We start from the raw sequence: 14,407 nt of genomic DNA, 5'->3' as shown, positions 1-14,407 counted from the left end.
CAAATATACTAAATATGTATATTACAAAAAACACTCTATTTAAAACACTAAAAAAATGCTTATCCAACGTTTTCAAAATACTCAGTGTGTATAAAAATGTTCCTAAAGTATACAAAAAATTTATAGCGGTGTGTATGAAAGAAATTGATCATGTATTGAAAAGATGTAAATAAAATATTTGAAAAAAAAATTATTACATATTTAAAAAATCTAAAATGTGTGTATAAAATGTTTTTGATGTATATAAAATAAACATAATAACATAAATTTTAAATTTCTTTGATCATTTATGAATAAAATATTAGTTATATATTTCACAAATGTTAACTGTGTATAAAAAATGTTGCTGATATATACCGAAAATGTATGATGTGTATGAAAAAGTATTTATCAAATATAAAAGTTTGAAAAAATGTGAATTATCTATTTTTAAAATGTTAAACCTGTACAAAATACGTTTTTGATGTATCAGAAAAGTGTAGAACGTGTATTTAAAAATTGGACACAAAAACCTAAATTGTCAAAAAAATGATTATCTATAAAAATGTTAATATATACTTTAAAAATCGTAAAAATTTATTAAAAAATATTCCTGATATATACCAAAAATGTACAATGTGTATGCACAAAGTAGTCATCAAACATCTATTTTATTAAATGTTAATGATGTATTTTAAAAATGTTAATCATGTATAAGAAATTCATGATGTACACGTAAAATGTACAAATATGTATGAAAAATGTAGGCATACGTTGAAAAGCAAATAAAAATGGAAGAAAGAAAAAGAACACCTCAGAAATGAAGAAAAATAGAAAATCCAAAGAAACCGTGAGAACTCATGAGGATATAAAGAAAAACAAGGGAAAACTAATAAAACTGATGAAAATTAAGAAAGATACAATAAAACCAGAAAATAGAAAAGGAAAGAGAAACCCAATAAAAACATAGAAATAAACAAAAGAAAAATAAATAAATAACCTAGTAAAAACCAGAATAAAACAAAGATAACAATGAAAAAACAAAAAGCGAAGATACAAAATAATCACTGAAGAAACAAAAAACGATAGAAAAAAAATGAGCGAAGGAACGCATGAAAAAGACTGACCCAGTACCGTAGCCCGGAGTGGAAAACTTCATGCGAGACACGTAGATAGTCTTGCATGAAGCGATATATAATTCTCGCGAAGTGGGGAATTGACATAATATCAATATTTGGGAAGATGCCTGGATCTCAAACTGTGCCACTAGAAAGATTGTGACCCCTAGGAGGGGGCAATTGTTATCAGAAGTGGGTGACCTGATTGACCCTGCCTCCAATAATTGGGATGAGGACCTGATTAGACAAACTATGTGGCCCATTGACGCACAACGGTTTCTTTCAATCCCACTGTCGCAACATGATATGACAGATTTCATTGCCTGGAGTTATACGAAAAATGGTATGTTTTCAGTACGGTCTGCTTACTCTGTGGAGTGGAATTACCAGCATGGGAGTAAAGTAAAATATTCTAATGGGATTGGGCGAATCACAGCTAATCCTATATGGTGTCAAATATGGAAGTTATCTTGTCCGGCAAAAGTAAAAAAAAATATGGTGTATATTACATGGCACTCTCCATGCCGGGTAACACTCGCTAACACACACATGAAGGTCTCGCCCTCGTGCCCTAATTTCTCTTAGGTTTAGAAGATACGAAACGCATGCTTTTCCTCCGTAGTAAAGCTAATGAGGTTTGGAAGAAACTAGGAATGGATAAGATTATTGATAAAGCTTGTAAGGTTGATCGTATTGGGGAGGTGATATTGGAATACCTAATACTTCTTCTAGACCAAGATTTGAGTATTATGGGGTACCAAAATTTACGAGAAATGATAGCTATATTTACCTTGATACCTATGGTGGAAAAGACAAAAATTAGTGCATAGGGAATTAACTCGGAATGCAAATCGGATATCAATGGTGATCATAGCCCTCACATCCATCTTTGTAAATGCATCATCTCCAAAGGCGTCCATGAAAAAGGGGGGCTGGTACTGTCCTTCTAGGGGTTTTGTGAAACTTAATGTTGACGCCTCCTTTCATCATGACATGCTGAAGGGTACGGTGGAGATAGTCTTGAGAGACGACAAAGGTAGGTTTATTGCAGGAGGAAATGAAAAGATTGACTATTGTGCGGATGTTCTAATGGCTGAAGTTTTAGCACTCAAATTTGGCCTAATACAGGCGCAAAGGGCGGGGTGTAATCGCATAATCATCAACTCAGAAAATTCTGGAGGTGATAGAGACCATGCAGGACGGAGGACAATCAGCGGGTGCGGCGGCGGCCATTTTCGAGGACTGCTTTCACTATGCATGTGATTTTGTCATGACTAGATTCGAACATTGTAATAAAGAGACAAATAAAGTAGCTCATAAACTTGCTAGATTAGCTAGATTTTCTTTGACTTCAGACTAGTTTGAGAAGCCTCTAAATGAAATTGTAATGATCCTCACAAGCGATATAATGGTTATTTCTAATGAATAAAGTTTCATTTTAAATAAGAAAATATATAATTCTCACGATGTTTGAGCCGGTCAGCACATCAATTGAGACTTAGCTAAATTTGAGTAGTCGTTCTCCTAAAGCAAAGGTAAAGATGGTTGTTGAATATATGTAGAATGATCCCTTGGTGACTAGGGCGAACTCTCCCCTCTAGGATTCATCGACGAATTTGTGGATTCGTCTCCCCTCTGCCTACTGCTCTGGCAGCCAGTGGCAGGGAGAGAAATCCCGGTGCCTCCGCTTCGGTTAGTAATTTAGGTTCAGTTCTCGCAAGTGCGGCCCTCAGGCGAATGGCGGCACTTCTTTTTCAAGTTTCTCTTCCGGGCTCCGATCCTTGTCGAGTTAGTCCTTGTGGATGGAGTCGATGGAGCTCAGCCGTGGATTCCTGCCGTTTCCTTGGGACGGTGAGGCTAGGATTTTTCATCGTGTGGCGAGATTTGTTGTTGGATACTTCAGATCTATTCAACAACGCGACGACTACAACTTTAGGGCGCTGGTTTTTAGGAGCACGTGCACGAAGACTTCTCAACCGTGGATTTTTATTATGTTTGAAATGATTTGTACTTTTGATGAACTTTGATAATAGATTTGAGTTTTTTTTAAGACATGTAAAACTCTTGCTTGCTTGCTACTCTCAGCAGCGTGGATTTCCCAAAACCGGATAAAGATTCTTTAGACTTTGAACAGAGATTGTAGTATGCTTTGAATACCCTGCACAAGATCAATCTCCAGATAGCCCCAACAAGAACAAAGATCTAGTCTAGGTTCAAAAAGAAAAAGCAAGAACAAAAACATCTTTCCGTACAGCAAACCACGGACGCGTGCATGCTTTGTGCCATATAAATTCCACGATCCTAACGACCTATATATTCGCACGTAACCGACGCAGTGGCATTCCAAATTCCACCGGCGAATACACAAACGTACGCACGACAGATCTCCCCCGCCCAACCGCATGAACGGCGCCATGACTTCCCGCGGCCGCATCGACCCCGAGGAGGAGGCGCGCCACCGGCAGGTGATGGGCAACCACGGCGTGCACGACGCCGACTGGGCGCTGTGCAAGGCGCTGGAGCAGTCCGACGTCCAGGCGGGGCAGAACAGGCTGCTGCTCACCAAGGAGCAGGTGCGTGGCGGCCCCATCCCCAAGCTCTTCCCGGAGCTTGAGGAGCTCCGCGGCGACGGCCTGAACGCCCAGAACGCGGTCCCGGTCAAGCTCCTCGACGCCGACGGCCGCGAGAGGGACGCCCACCTCCGCTACCTCAACTCCTGCAAGGCGTACCGGGTCGTGGGGCACCAGTGGAGGCGGCTCGTGGAGGAGAGCGGCTTGTGCAAGGGAGACCGCCTCGATCTGTACGCCTGCAGGCGCGGCGACGGCGACGGCGACCGCTGCCTCTTCGTGTTCAGGAGCTAGGGCAGTGGCGCCGGCGATGCCTCCCGGAGCAGCGGTGAAGACGGCCGGGTTCTGCGGCGGGTCATGTCGTCAATGGCGGCCATGCTGATAGAGTGATAGTTAGACACTTAGACAATAAAATCCATCCTTTGTCAAAGAAATTAGAGGGATAGGCGCTGCGCCTGATGATTACTGTGATGATTTGTTAATTTTGATGGTCTATGTATGACACGCTTCAGTCACACAACCAATTATTACAGATCACCCATCATACACTATTTCAGTTAATAAAATGGTTCCAATGTACTCAGAGGGAATATTTGCACTTTGCAGATGTTCAATGCCAACATACACATATAATAATACACTCCAGATGGTAGATAATTTCATCAAACAATATAACTTTATTGTCAACTCAGAGTGTGGTTTCTATGAAAGAACAATGGCTACAGAAAAACAATAAACACCCACTTTGTACATTGATAATTGTCATCACGTTAAAGCAATACAACAATACTTTCTTGACATGCAGTCTGTAGATTCCTTGTATGTAGTTCCAGCCTTCCGAGAGTCTTAAACATTTTTAGAGAATAGTTTGACTCAGCCTAATAGTACTTTTCTCTTTTAAGCCACGATACTGATGTCAGTCTCTTACCATTCGTCCTACAACCAAAGTACCAAACACATTTAGTGTTACGTCCCTCAACTCGATTTACTCTAGTTCATAGTGGCATAGGAGGAATTTGGGAGTTCAGAGGAGATAGGGTTCGAGGAGGAAGAAGGGGATCGGGAGGAGAGTACAATGTTCCAGATAATCCTCCCCTCTCCACCTAACGCACACCAACACTTAACCACCCAGTTCCCAGGTGGCTGGGTCGAACTTGTGGCTGGGCCGCTTCTTCCTCCTAGGCCGGCCTTCTCCAGGGTTGTGGGCCGTAGAGGTACTTGGGTCCGTGACATTCTCCCCTCCTTCAGAATCGGCTTGTCCCCAAGCCGCAGCACCTGGGAAGCGACTGCGTAGCTCGAAGTAGTCCTCCCACGACGCTAATGACGTCGGCTGGTTCATCCACTTGATCAACACTTGTGGTAGTTTTGCAGCACCTTGGGTGACGACGCGTCGAGCCAATACTTGCTCCGGAATCCCCGGCGGAGAGTGCGGCGTTGCTGGGTTTGGCAGCTCGGGCTCGACTGCCGTAGTCGGTGGTAGAGCTCCTCAAAGCAGCGACACGTGGAAGACGGGTTGGATCTTGCTTGATGCAGGCAGTTGGAGATGGTAAGCGACCGCGCCCACCCGCGCCAAAACCTGAAACGGACCAAAGTAACGGAAGGAAAGCTTATGATTAGCTCGCTCTGCCACGGAAACTTGGACATATGGTTGCAGCTTCACAAACACCCAGTCCCCCACTGCAAATGAGCGTTCAGATCTGTGCTTATCAGCCAAATCCTTCATACGTTGACGAGCTCGTTCCAATTGTTGTTTGAGCAGTGCTGTCATCAAAGCCCTTTCATGCATCCAATCCACCAGGTCTGAGGGAGCTGTGGCCGATGCATCTACAATACCAAAATGCCTTGGAGGGTGGCCATATAACGTCTCAAAGGGCGAAGCGCCCAGTGTTGAATGTTTGGAAGTATTGTACCAGAACTCCGCTTGATGCAGCCATTGAAACCAACGGTGTGGCCAGGCATGAACAAAGCAACGCAAGTAAGATTCCAAACACTGGTTGACTCGTTCTGTGGTGCCATCCGTTTGCGGGTGATAAGCAGAAGACATGCGCAACTCCGTGCCCGCTTGCCGGAAAAGTTCTCTCCAAAGCTTGCTAGTAAAAATACGATCCCGATCGGAAACCAAGGCATGAGGAAGACCATGGTACTTGTAGATGTTTGTCATGTAAGTAGATGCAACCTGAACAGCTGAGAAGGGATGAGCCAAAGGCACGAAATGAGCATACCTCGTCAACTTGTCCACAACCACTAAGATACAGGAATACCTTTTCGAAACTGGCAGCCCTTCCACAAAGTCCAAGGTGACAGTGTGCCATGGGTGTGGTGGAACTTCCAAAGGCTCCAGCAATCCAGGGGTGCGCACATGCTCGGGTTTTGCTTGTTTGCAAACCTCACAACTGGATACAAAGTTGGTCACCGCCATTTTCATACCAGGCCAGGCAAACAGCCTCTTGAGCCGGTCATAAGTCACGTGGATACCAGAATGTCCTCCAGACGGACTAGAATGCATCTGACGCAACATGAGTTCTTGAGCTGTTTTGTTGGAACCAAGCCACACACGTCCCTTGTATTTGATCACTCCATCATGCACAGTATACGAAGCCGTAGGGTCTGTTGCCCCCGTGTATTTCTGCGGCAGTTCACATGCCTGGGGTTCAGATTGGTACCCCTTGGTGATCTCATTCAGCCAAGTGGGTAGAGCCACAGAGATTGCTAACAGAGCTCCATGCCGGCGAGACAAGGCATCTGCCACTCGGTTCTCCACTCCTTTCTTATAGACAATCTTGTATTGAAGTCCAAGGAGTTTGGTGAGAGCACGCCGCTGCCAGGTGGTTGTCAGTCTTTGATCATCCAGATGGGCGAGGCTGCGTTGATCAGTGCGTATAATGAATTCTCCCGATTGTAAATACGGACGCCAATGATCCACCGCCATTAATACTGCCATGAATTCTTGCTCATATGCCGAAAGACCTTGATTTCGCGGTCCAAGAGCTTTACTGAAGAAAGCCAATGGGTGACCGTCTTGCATCAGCACCGCGCCAATTCCTGTGTTAGATGCGTCAGTTTCAACTTCAAAGGTGCGATCAAACCGCGGCAAGGCCAACACTGGCGCGGTGATAAGGGCTTTTTTCAGATGCTGAAAGGCAGCTTCTGCCTCGTCACTCCACATAAAGACTGCCCCCTTTTTAAGCAAGTTTGTCAGAGTTCTACTGACCACACCAAAATTGCGCACAAACCGTCTATAGTAGCCAGCCAACCCAAGGAATCCGCGAACCTCTCTGGCTGAGGTGGGAGTTGGCCAATCCCGGACTGCTGCAATGTTTTTGTCATCCGTTGCGACTCCATCAGCGCTGATGACATGACCCAAATAAGTAAGACGCGATTGAGCGAACTTGCACTTAGCTTGGTTGAGGTAGAACTGGTGCTTGCGCAACAACTGAAACACTTGTCGAAGGAGCTCCTTGTGCTTTTCCAAGGTGGCACTATGTACCAAGATGTCGTCAATGAATACAAGCACACCCTTGCACAACAGAGGTGATAACACAATGTTCATAGTGCCTTGAAAGGTAGAGGGACCACCAGTAACACCATTGGGCATGACCTTGAACTCATAATGTCCGTGGTGAGTCTTGAAAGCAGTCTTGTACTCTTCGCCGGCCTTCATCCTGATTTGATGATAACCCGCCCTCAAATCGAGGCTGGTAAACCAAACTGACCCCGCAAGCTCATCCAACAGCTCCTCAATGACTGGAAATGGGTATATGTTCTTGATTGTGATGGCAACTCTGCGAAAGTCGATGCAAAATCTCCAACTCAAGTCCTTCTTCTGCACCAATAGAACTGGAGCAGCAAATGGACTACAACTATGCTGAATAATGCCTTGCTTGATCATTTCGGCCACTTGGCGCTCGATTTCATCTTTTTGAGCTGGAGTGTAACGGTAAGGCCTCAAGTTGACAGGCTGTGCCCTTGGTATCAATGGAATAGTGTGATCAAAGTCCCGTTTTGGAGGTAAAGTGGATGGTGTATTAAAGAGATGAGCAAATTCTTGCAATAGAGTCGATATCACTGAAGGAACCTGATCCTCTCCCTCTGAAACATCAATAGCACAGAGTTGGATGACCTGATGCACATCATTACATTCAAACCGAGCATGCAGTTGGGCCGATGACAGCTGATAACAGTGTTGCACACTCGGTTGCACTCCCTCCAACAAAGTTGGCTTGCCATTGTGCAAGAGCTGCAGCTTCTTGAGCCCCCAATGAATATCCATGGGGCTATGCTCTTCTAACCAATCCATACCCACAATCATATCAGAACAACCAAGTGGCAACACTTTAAGAGTAGAGCAAAATTTATTGCCTTGAACCCACCACTCACAGTTAGGCACTTCTTGGGCACAGCAGAGATGCCCCCCATCAGCAATGCGCACTTGCAAAGGGTGATCTGAAGTCACAACACCAATTAGACGAGCAGCTAACTTAGCACTGATGAAACTATGAGAACTCCCTGAAACAATCAACATCAACACCTTCTGATTCTGGATGAGTCCTTGCAGCCGAACAGTTTGCGGTGTTACAGTACCCTCCAACACTGCCTTGGAAATAGTATGACATTCACTGGCTGTATCCGAATGCTCTGACTGCCCATCTAAACCTGGAATTCCCAAGAGATCAAACAATTCCTGGACCACGTGTAACTGAACTGCAGTGGCACACTTGTGATCTCGAAACCATTTCTCGCCGCACAAGTAACAGAGGCCTCGTGCCCGACGATAAGCACGCAGTGTGGTCAATCTCTCATCAGTTGATGGAGATGGTTGCGCCATAGCATTGGGCGCGGGTCGACGATCGGCCGCTGAGTCTGCAGGAATGGGAGGTGTCCGGCCTGGAGGTGGAGGCAGTGGCATTGCCCCTCTCAGATGCGCCCAAACCGCTGATCCAGTATCAGTGCGACGCGGTTCGCGTCGTTTAGAAATTTCCAGCGCCTCTTCCTGCAGATAAGCCAAAGAAATAGCAGTATCCAGGTCGCGAGGATTATGCACAAGGACAACAACACGAATTTCATCCTTAAGACCATCTATGAAGCGAGAGGGAAAAAGGAACTGCTATGTGCCAACAGGGAGTGCATAAGCTCGTTAAATTGAGTAACATAAGCTAAAATTGAATCTGTTTGGCGTAAGTGAAAGAGCTGGCGCAACAGAGAGGAGAACTCATTGCGCTCGAATTGGTCACAGACCAATTTGCAGAAAGCTTCCCAAGTCAGGTTACACAAGGTAAACCCACCATTTTCGAGCCAAATCATCGCCGGCCGCGAAAAATGCATAGCAGCAGTGTCTACCCAAAGCTCCGGATCAAGGTGAAACACACGGAAATAGGACTCGCAATTCCTTTTCCAACTGCGGGGCCTCTCTCCCCAGAATGGTGGAAAATCAAGCTTGGGACGGGGAATGGAAGTGGAACGAAAACGCTGTGGGCTGCCTGAGCGGGAGGCATTCCGCTGCCGCGAGAACTCCCCAGACAGTGGCAGCGGCTCGAGAGAACGGACTAACGATCGTGAACGGGAATCCTCGAGAGTGTACGTACCCATGGCCGGAGGCGGAACGAGTGTAGTAACTACCCCAGATCCAGACCCCCGAGTCGAATTCTCGTCGCGGCGGCCATCGGGCCTGTGCATCTCCCTGCTCGCCTCCAAAGTCGTCCCACCACCAGATCGTGGGATCAGGGGTGGCAGATCCGTCGGCTTGAGGGTGAGGGCGGGGTTGCGGATGACGGTGTCCAAGTCGCGGCGAACGCCGCCGATCTCGGTGCGCAGATCATCGATCGAGCGCTCGAGCGTCGGTCCACTCCGTGAGGCCCGTCACGGACGGCTTGATCTCCTCAAAGAGGGCCGTCGATGTCTCCACCGCCTCTTGGATGGAGGCGTTCTGCTCCTGGATGCGCTTGAGCATCGCCGCAAGCTCATCGATGCGTTGCTCCATTTCGAGGGTGTGGCGTTGATTGCGCGTGGAGAAAGTGGGCTTCTGGAGATAATCAGGCAGCTCTGATACCATGTGTTACGTCCCTCAACTTGATTTACTCTAGTTCATAGTGGCATAGGAGGAATTTGGGAGTTCAGAGGAGATAGGGTTCGAGGAGGAAGAAGGGGATCGGGAGGAGAGTACAATGTTCCAGATAATCCTTCCCTCTCCACCTAACGCACACCAACACTTAACCACCCAGTTCCCAGGTGGCTGGGTCGAACTTGTGGCTGGGCCGCTTCTTCCTCCTGGGCCGGCCTTCTCCAGGGTTGTGGGCCGTAGAGGTACTTGGATCCGTGACATTTAGAGGCCCAAACTTCTACTACTAATCTAGTAATCCTAGATATGCAAGCTGGAACAATTTCAATTCCATTGGATTTGTAGGTCAATGCATCTCTGAGCTTCCAGTGAAAAAGACAACAGAAATATAAGAAAAATGTAAACAGACTTTCAAGACCAATCACGGCACACGTTTCACTATGAGTGAACAAATTTCCATACATTAATTTACACTTGCTTATGGGATTATTATTTTGTGAATAAGTTTTAACGAGGTCTTCATCTAATGCGAGGATATGTCATATGAGTCCAAGAGATTTACTAAAGCAGGGCAACTCGATTCTCTCTCTCAATTATTATCTATCTCCAAATGGAAGAACATGAGATATGTAATATCTGAACAATGATTTTCTCAACAACAACCAATTGGTTTACTCAACTATTTGCGCAATCATGATAACCCATGCATGCTTCATATTTTGTTCTAGGACATTTACGTACAACCAATTGTAGCAGAAATAAGTTGGATAGTCTTTTTTCCCCTTGAACCACCGATCTGCATCCGAAGTACTTCTATCAATCAAATTTGAGAAAAAGATAGTGCATATCCATAGATAAATATAATTTTCTAATCACCACGGAGTCAGTTTCCTAGGTAAGAAAACAATGTCTCTACACTGTCCACACAAATAGGAACAGTGGAGGGCGACATGAGTGCTTGCTTACCTGTTTTGTTGTTCCTGCACTAATCCTTATGTATGTGTATGGACTATGGAAGCAGTGAACACATGAACTTATTCCAATGCATCAAAAGTGCTCGGTTCTAACTTTAAAAAAGTGCTACATTATGGAGGCTCACAAGCTTCAGTTGAAGGGAAAGCAAGAGTACAGACTCGGTAACTATAGAATTATTATGGAGTTGAGGAACTCCTTCCAACTAAAACATGATAGGATAGATGATAAGAATACGGTGCCGATGATTTTTCATTTAGGACGGAAAGTGAATCAGAGCCGGCAAAGCCAAACCCAACCCATCAACTGCCCTCTTTCTCTCCTCAGCAGTATATGGATATCTTGATGGACAAACCTTGTCCTTGATCTCGGGATCCAAGTCACCACAACGTCCACACATCTTCCTGTCGTGCAGAGATATCTCTGCCATATTTACCGCAGCTTCCACAACACACCTGATGTATCGCATAAAGTTGCCGTCAGGTTGGAAACCATGTATGATAAGCTTAGCCAGATTCTTGTGCTTGAAAGCAGGGGCATACGGCTTCCACTTCACGTCAGCCTTTTCGCAGAAACCATTTTCCTTCCGAAACTCTTTGTCTGTCGCCATTATGCACCAATGATCCCATACTGTGATGCACAACGCTTTTAGGGAGGGTGCAGCTTCAAGAATAAACATTGTCCAAGCTAAATCACATCCTTCAGGAAGATTGTCCAGATTCACATGCTGTAGTTTGCTGAGCGTAGTCATGAGCAGCTTTGGGCATTCTGGTAGAACCCAAATCTGGGATGGAAAAAGAATACAAACTCAGTGCAGGTTCCATATAAACTACATTCTCAACTGGCGGAGAAGACCCCCTCAAGTTACTATTGTTACATATATAAGTATACCATCATATGTAAAGTGAGAAGGGACAGATATGATTCAAAAACTAATGAGTACCTTTTCACTTCTAAAATCCAGATGCAAATCGGTTATGGAAGGAACATTAGCAAGCAACCTAGTTAACTCAAGAGTCTTATCCGAACTGACGCCAGTTTTAGTGAGGCTCAGCTTTGAAAGCTGTGGTACAAAACCAAAATGAAGGGGATCTTCATGAGAGTACCAACCAGTATAGCTCACCCGTTGGAGTTTGGGTAGACATATCAGCTCGATTCTCTCAAATTTCCCATAGTCAACCTCGAGCTCAACAAGTAGAGCATGTTCTACTTGGAGTACAGAATGGATCCCTGAGTCGCAATAGGTTAAATGCAGAGACTCCAAGAGCTTGCAAGTGCTGAGGATGTTGGGAATGTCCAGTTCACCAAGCCTCATGTTGCGCAGCCACAGGCACCTAAGACCAGCAAATGCATCCGGACAAGCACCGATAAAATCATTGAACTGCTTCCCAAAGCGGACGAGATCATCAGGAGAGGATATCTTATAAGTCTTCTCCGTTGTGATCTCAAACTCGGCTGTGTCAACCTTCCGGGCTGCCATGGCATGGGCAACAGATTTCGCAATGGTGAGAGAGTCATCTTGCGTCAAGATAAATCTGATTCTGAGTTTGTTGATGGCGATGTCCGGGCTCCTTGTGCTCAAGATGCTATTTGTTACATGATGCACGGCATTGTTGGTCCGGAGCAACTCGCTGGTGATGACAACACGATCATGGAGACCTGGAATGGAGCTAACACTTAGGAAGATCCGTGTGAGCATGGCAGGGAGCTTCAGCATTTGCTTGGACAGGATGCAGGTCCTTATAGCGTCGAGAGTGCCCACCCTGTCAAGAATGTTAAGCAGAAGGTCATTGGGCAGATTGCTAAGCATGTCTCCGTTGCCAGCGGCGTCTTCGTTGCAAGTTGCTTTCCGCATTGCATTTTGCTAGAATAACAACAAAAAAGAGCCTCTTGAGGATTAACCTTGCGCGAAAGATAAACATCAGAGATCAGACACGAAAGAAGAATACCCAAGCATCTATTCCAGCCAAAGTTTTTGCCGTGAGGTTTAGACACTTGTGTTGTGTGAAAATTATGTATGATGAATTCCGCATGTGACACGTGCTATTAGTTTGGTACCTGGTGGTGTAGACCTACTTTGTGGATTTAAGGTTTCGTTTCAAATTTTTTGAACTGGTGTGGCATTCGGTTTCATTGGTTTAGCATTTTTTCATTCAATGTGGGGCAGGATGGTGTGCTTATTTTTCTTGCATGGGTCATCTCAATCCGTTTGTGTCTCTGTTTTTGTACGTGCAGTCGCTTTCGGTTGTTTGGACGTGAGTGTTAAAATTTTGCCTTTCGTTGTTTGCACCGTTGTAGCATGGAGGGGTTATACGTACATGTTTGCCTTGCATGCATGCACACTAATTGTGTGCCGCCGCGTGGTGGACCAGTTCCATCATGCAATGGGATCGGTGTTGTCCGTGGCCAATGAGCGGGTGGACCAATTAGAGCTGACCAAGGGTGTTGCATTTGCATCCAGAAGCAACACGACAATATGCATGGGCGGCATCATGCAGGCGGGCGACCAGTCGAAACTGATTAGTAGAACTGCACTTGCTTCCAGGAGTAAAACGACAAGAGAAAAAGGATGGAGCCATGCAGCGGGTTGGTGTTATGAGTGGACAGCGGTGATCGGGTGAAACGGTTCGCTTGCGCCGCCCGGATTTCCTGCACGCCGTTCAACCTGTCGTTTTCACCGTAAAACTTGCCGCTGCCGCTTTGGTCGTCCTTTCCAGAGTGTGTGCGTCGCTGCCCGTCGATGCTAATTTTCGCGTGTCTTCTGGAGTTCTGCTACGTGATATGGGGCTATAAATATGCTGGTTTTCCTGAATGTTGCACGTGTCTGTGTAGGCTTCGATCGCCGCTTGCGATGTGCATGCTTCTTTGTCGATGTACGTGTCGTTGTGTGTGCTTCGATTGGTTGGTGTCGTTGCATTGGGCCAAGGGAACAGGCGGTGCTGCCTTGATCGGCCCATCCAGACGTTCTCGGTGTTTCTGGTCGGTGTCTTTGTTACCGTTTGTTCGAGAGAGGTCGCGTGGTTCGTTCTAGAAATTCTACCGCTTGCCGCTATCACTTTTGTCCTGTAGACGTACGTAACGTAGTGTGGTGCGGGGTTATTGTAAGTGCATCTAGTGCCACCCCTAGTTGGTTTTGGAGTATTGACGACAAACCTAGTTGAGGGACTAATGTGTTTGTGAGAATTGCAGGATAATACAGGTAGAAGTCCCTCATTGATTTGGTTTTACTACCAGAGATGACCCCTAAAAATGTATGAAGACATTGAAGACAAAGGTGGTACATGAAGATATTCACTTTGATGACTATGACAAAAGAAGACACGTTATGAAGCATATGGAGCTCGAAGACTTAGATCTTTCATAGTTCTTTTTCTTTTGTGTTGAGTCATAGGAACCACCGTACTGTTAAGTGGGGTCCAGGAGAACCAGTCAGAATGACTGAAGTGATGCCTATAATCAAAAACATATGTCTTCGAGTGAAGACAATGAGAGCGAATCTTGTCCAGAGCCGGACAAGTCAGCTTTGCTTGTAGCCCAAGTAAAGTTGCCATGAGAGTTTGAAATCTGACCGTTGCGACATGTGTCAGTTCCTTAGTGACCCAGGGTCATTTCGGACAAATCAGGTCGGGTTGCCAAGTGGCTATAAATAGCCCACTCCCACAACCATAAACGGTTGGCTGCTCAGATTTTAGTGCACGGCTTTTGTCGATTGAGAG

The 14,407-nt window shown here is 45.6% G+C and overlaps 2 protein-coding genes across 2 annotated transcripts; one reads left to right on the top strand and one right to left on the bottom strand.

The window, feature by feature from the left end:
* The first annotated feature begins 3,430 nt into the window (after positions 1-3,430).
* On the top strand, positions 3,431-4,078 carry LOC123130396 (uncharacterized). The gene has a single exon (XM_044550299.1). It carries the CDS (start codon positions 3,500-3,502, stop codon positions 3,956-3,958), a length of 459 nt encoding a protein of 152 aa, XP_044406234.1. The 5' UTR covers positions 3,431-3,499; the 3' UTR covers positions 3,959-4,078.
* A 6,869-nt stretch (positions 4,079-10,947) lies between these two features.
* Positions 10,948-12,546, bottom strand: LOC123129508 (uncharacterized). The gene is made up of 2 exons (XM_044549647.1): positions 11,635-12,546; positions 10,948-11,475 (listed from the first exon to the last, which is right to left on the bottom strand). The coding sequence occupies exons 1-2, from the start codon at positions 12,544-12,546 to the stop codon at positions 10,948-10,950; spliced, it is 1,440 nt and encodes a 479-aa protein (XP_044405582.1).
* Positions 12,547-14,407: the final 1,861 nt, after the last annotated feature.

This window comes from Triticum aestivum, chromosome 6A (assembly GCF_018294505.1).
Source record: "Triticum aestivum cultivar Chinese Spring chromosome 6A, IWGSC CS RefSeq v2.1, whole genome shotgun sequence".
Taxonomy (NCBI): domain Eukaryota; kingdom Viridiplantae; phylum Streptophyta; class Magnoliopsida; order Poales; family Poaceae; genus Triticum; species Triticum aestivum.
The sequence above is the reverse complement of the archived record's forward strand: the minus strand, read 5'-3'. Positions and strand labels throughout refer to the sequence as shown.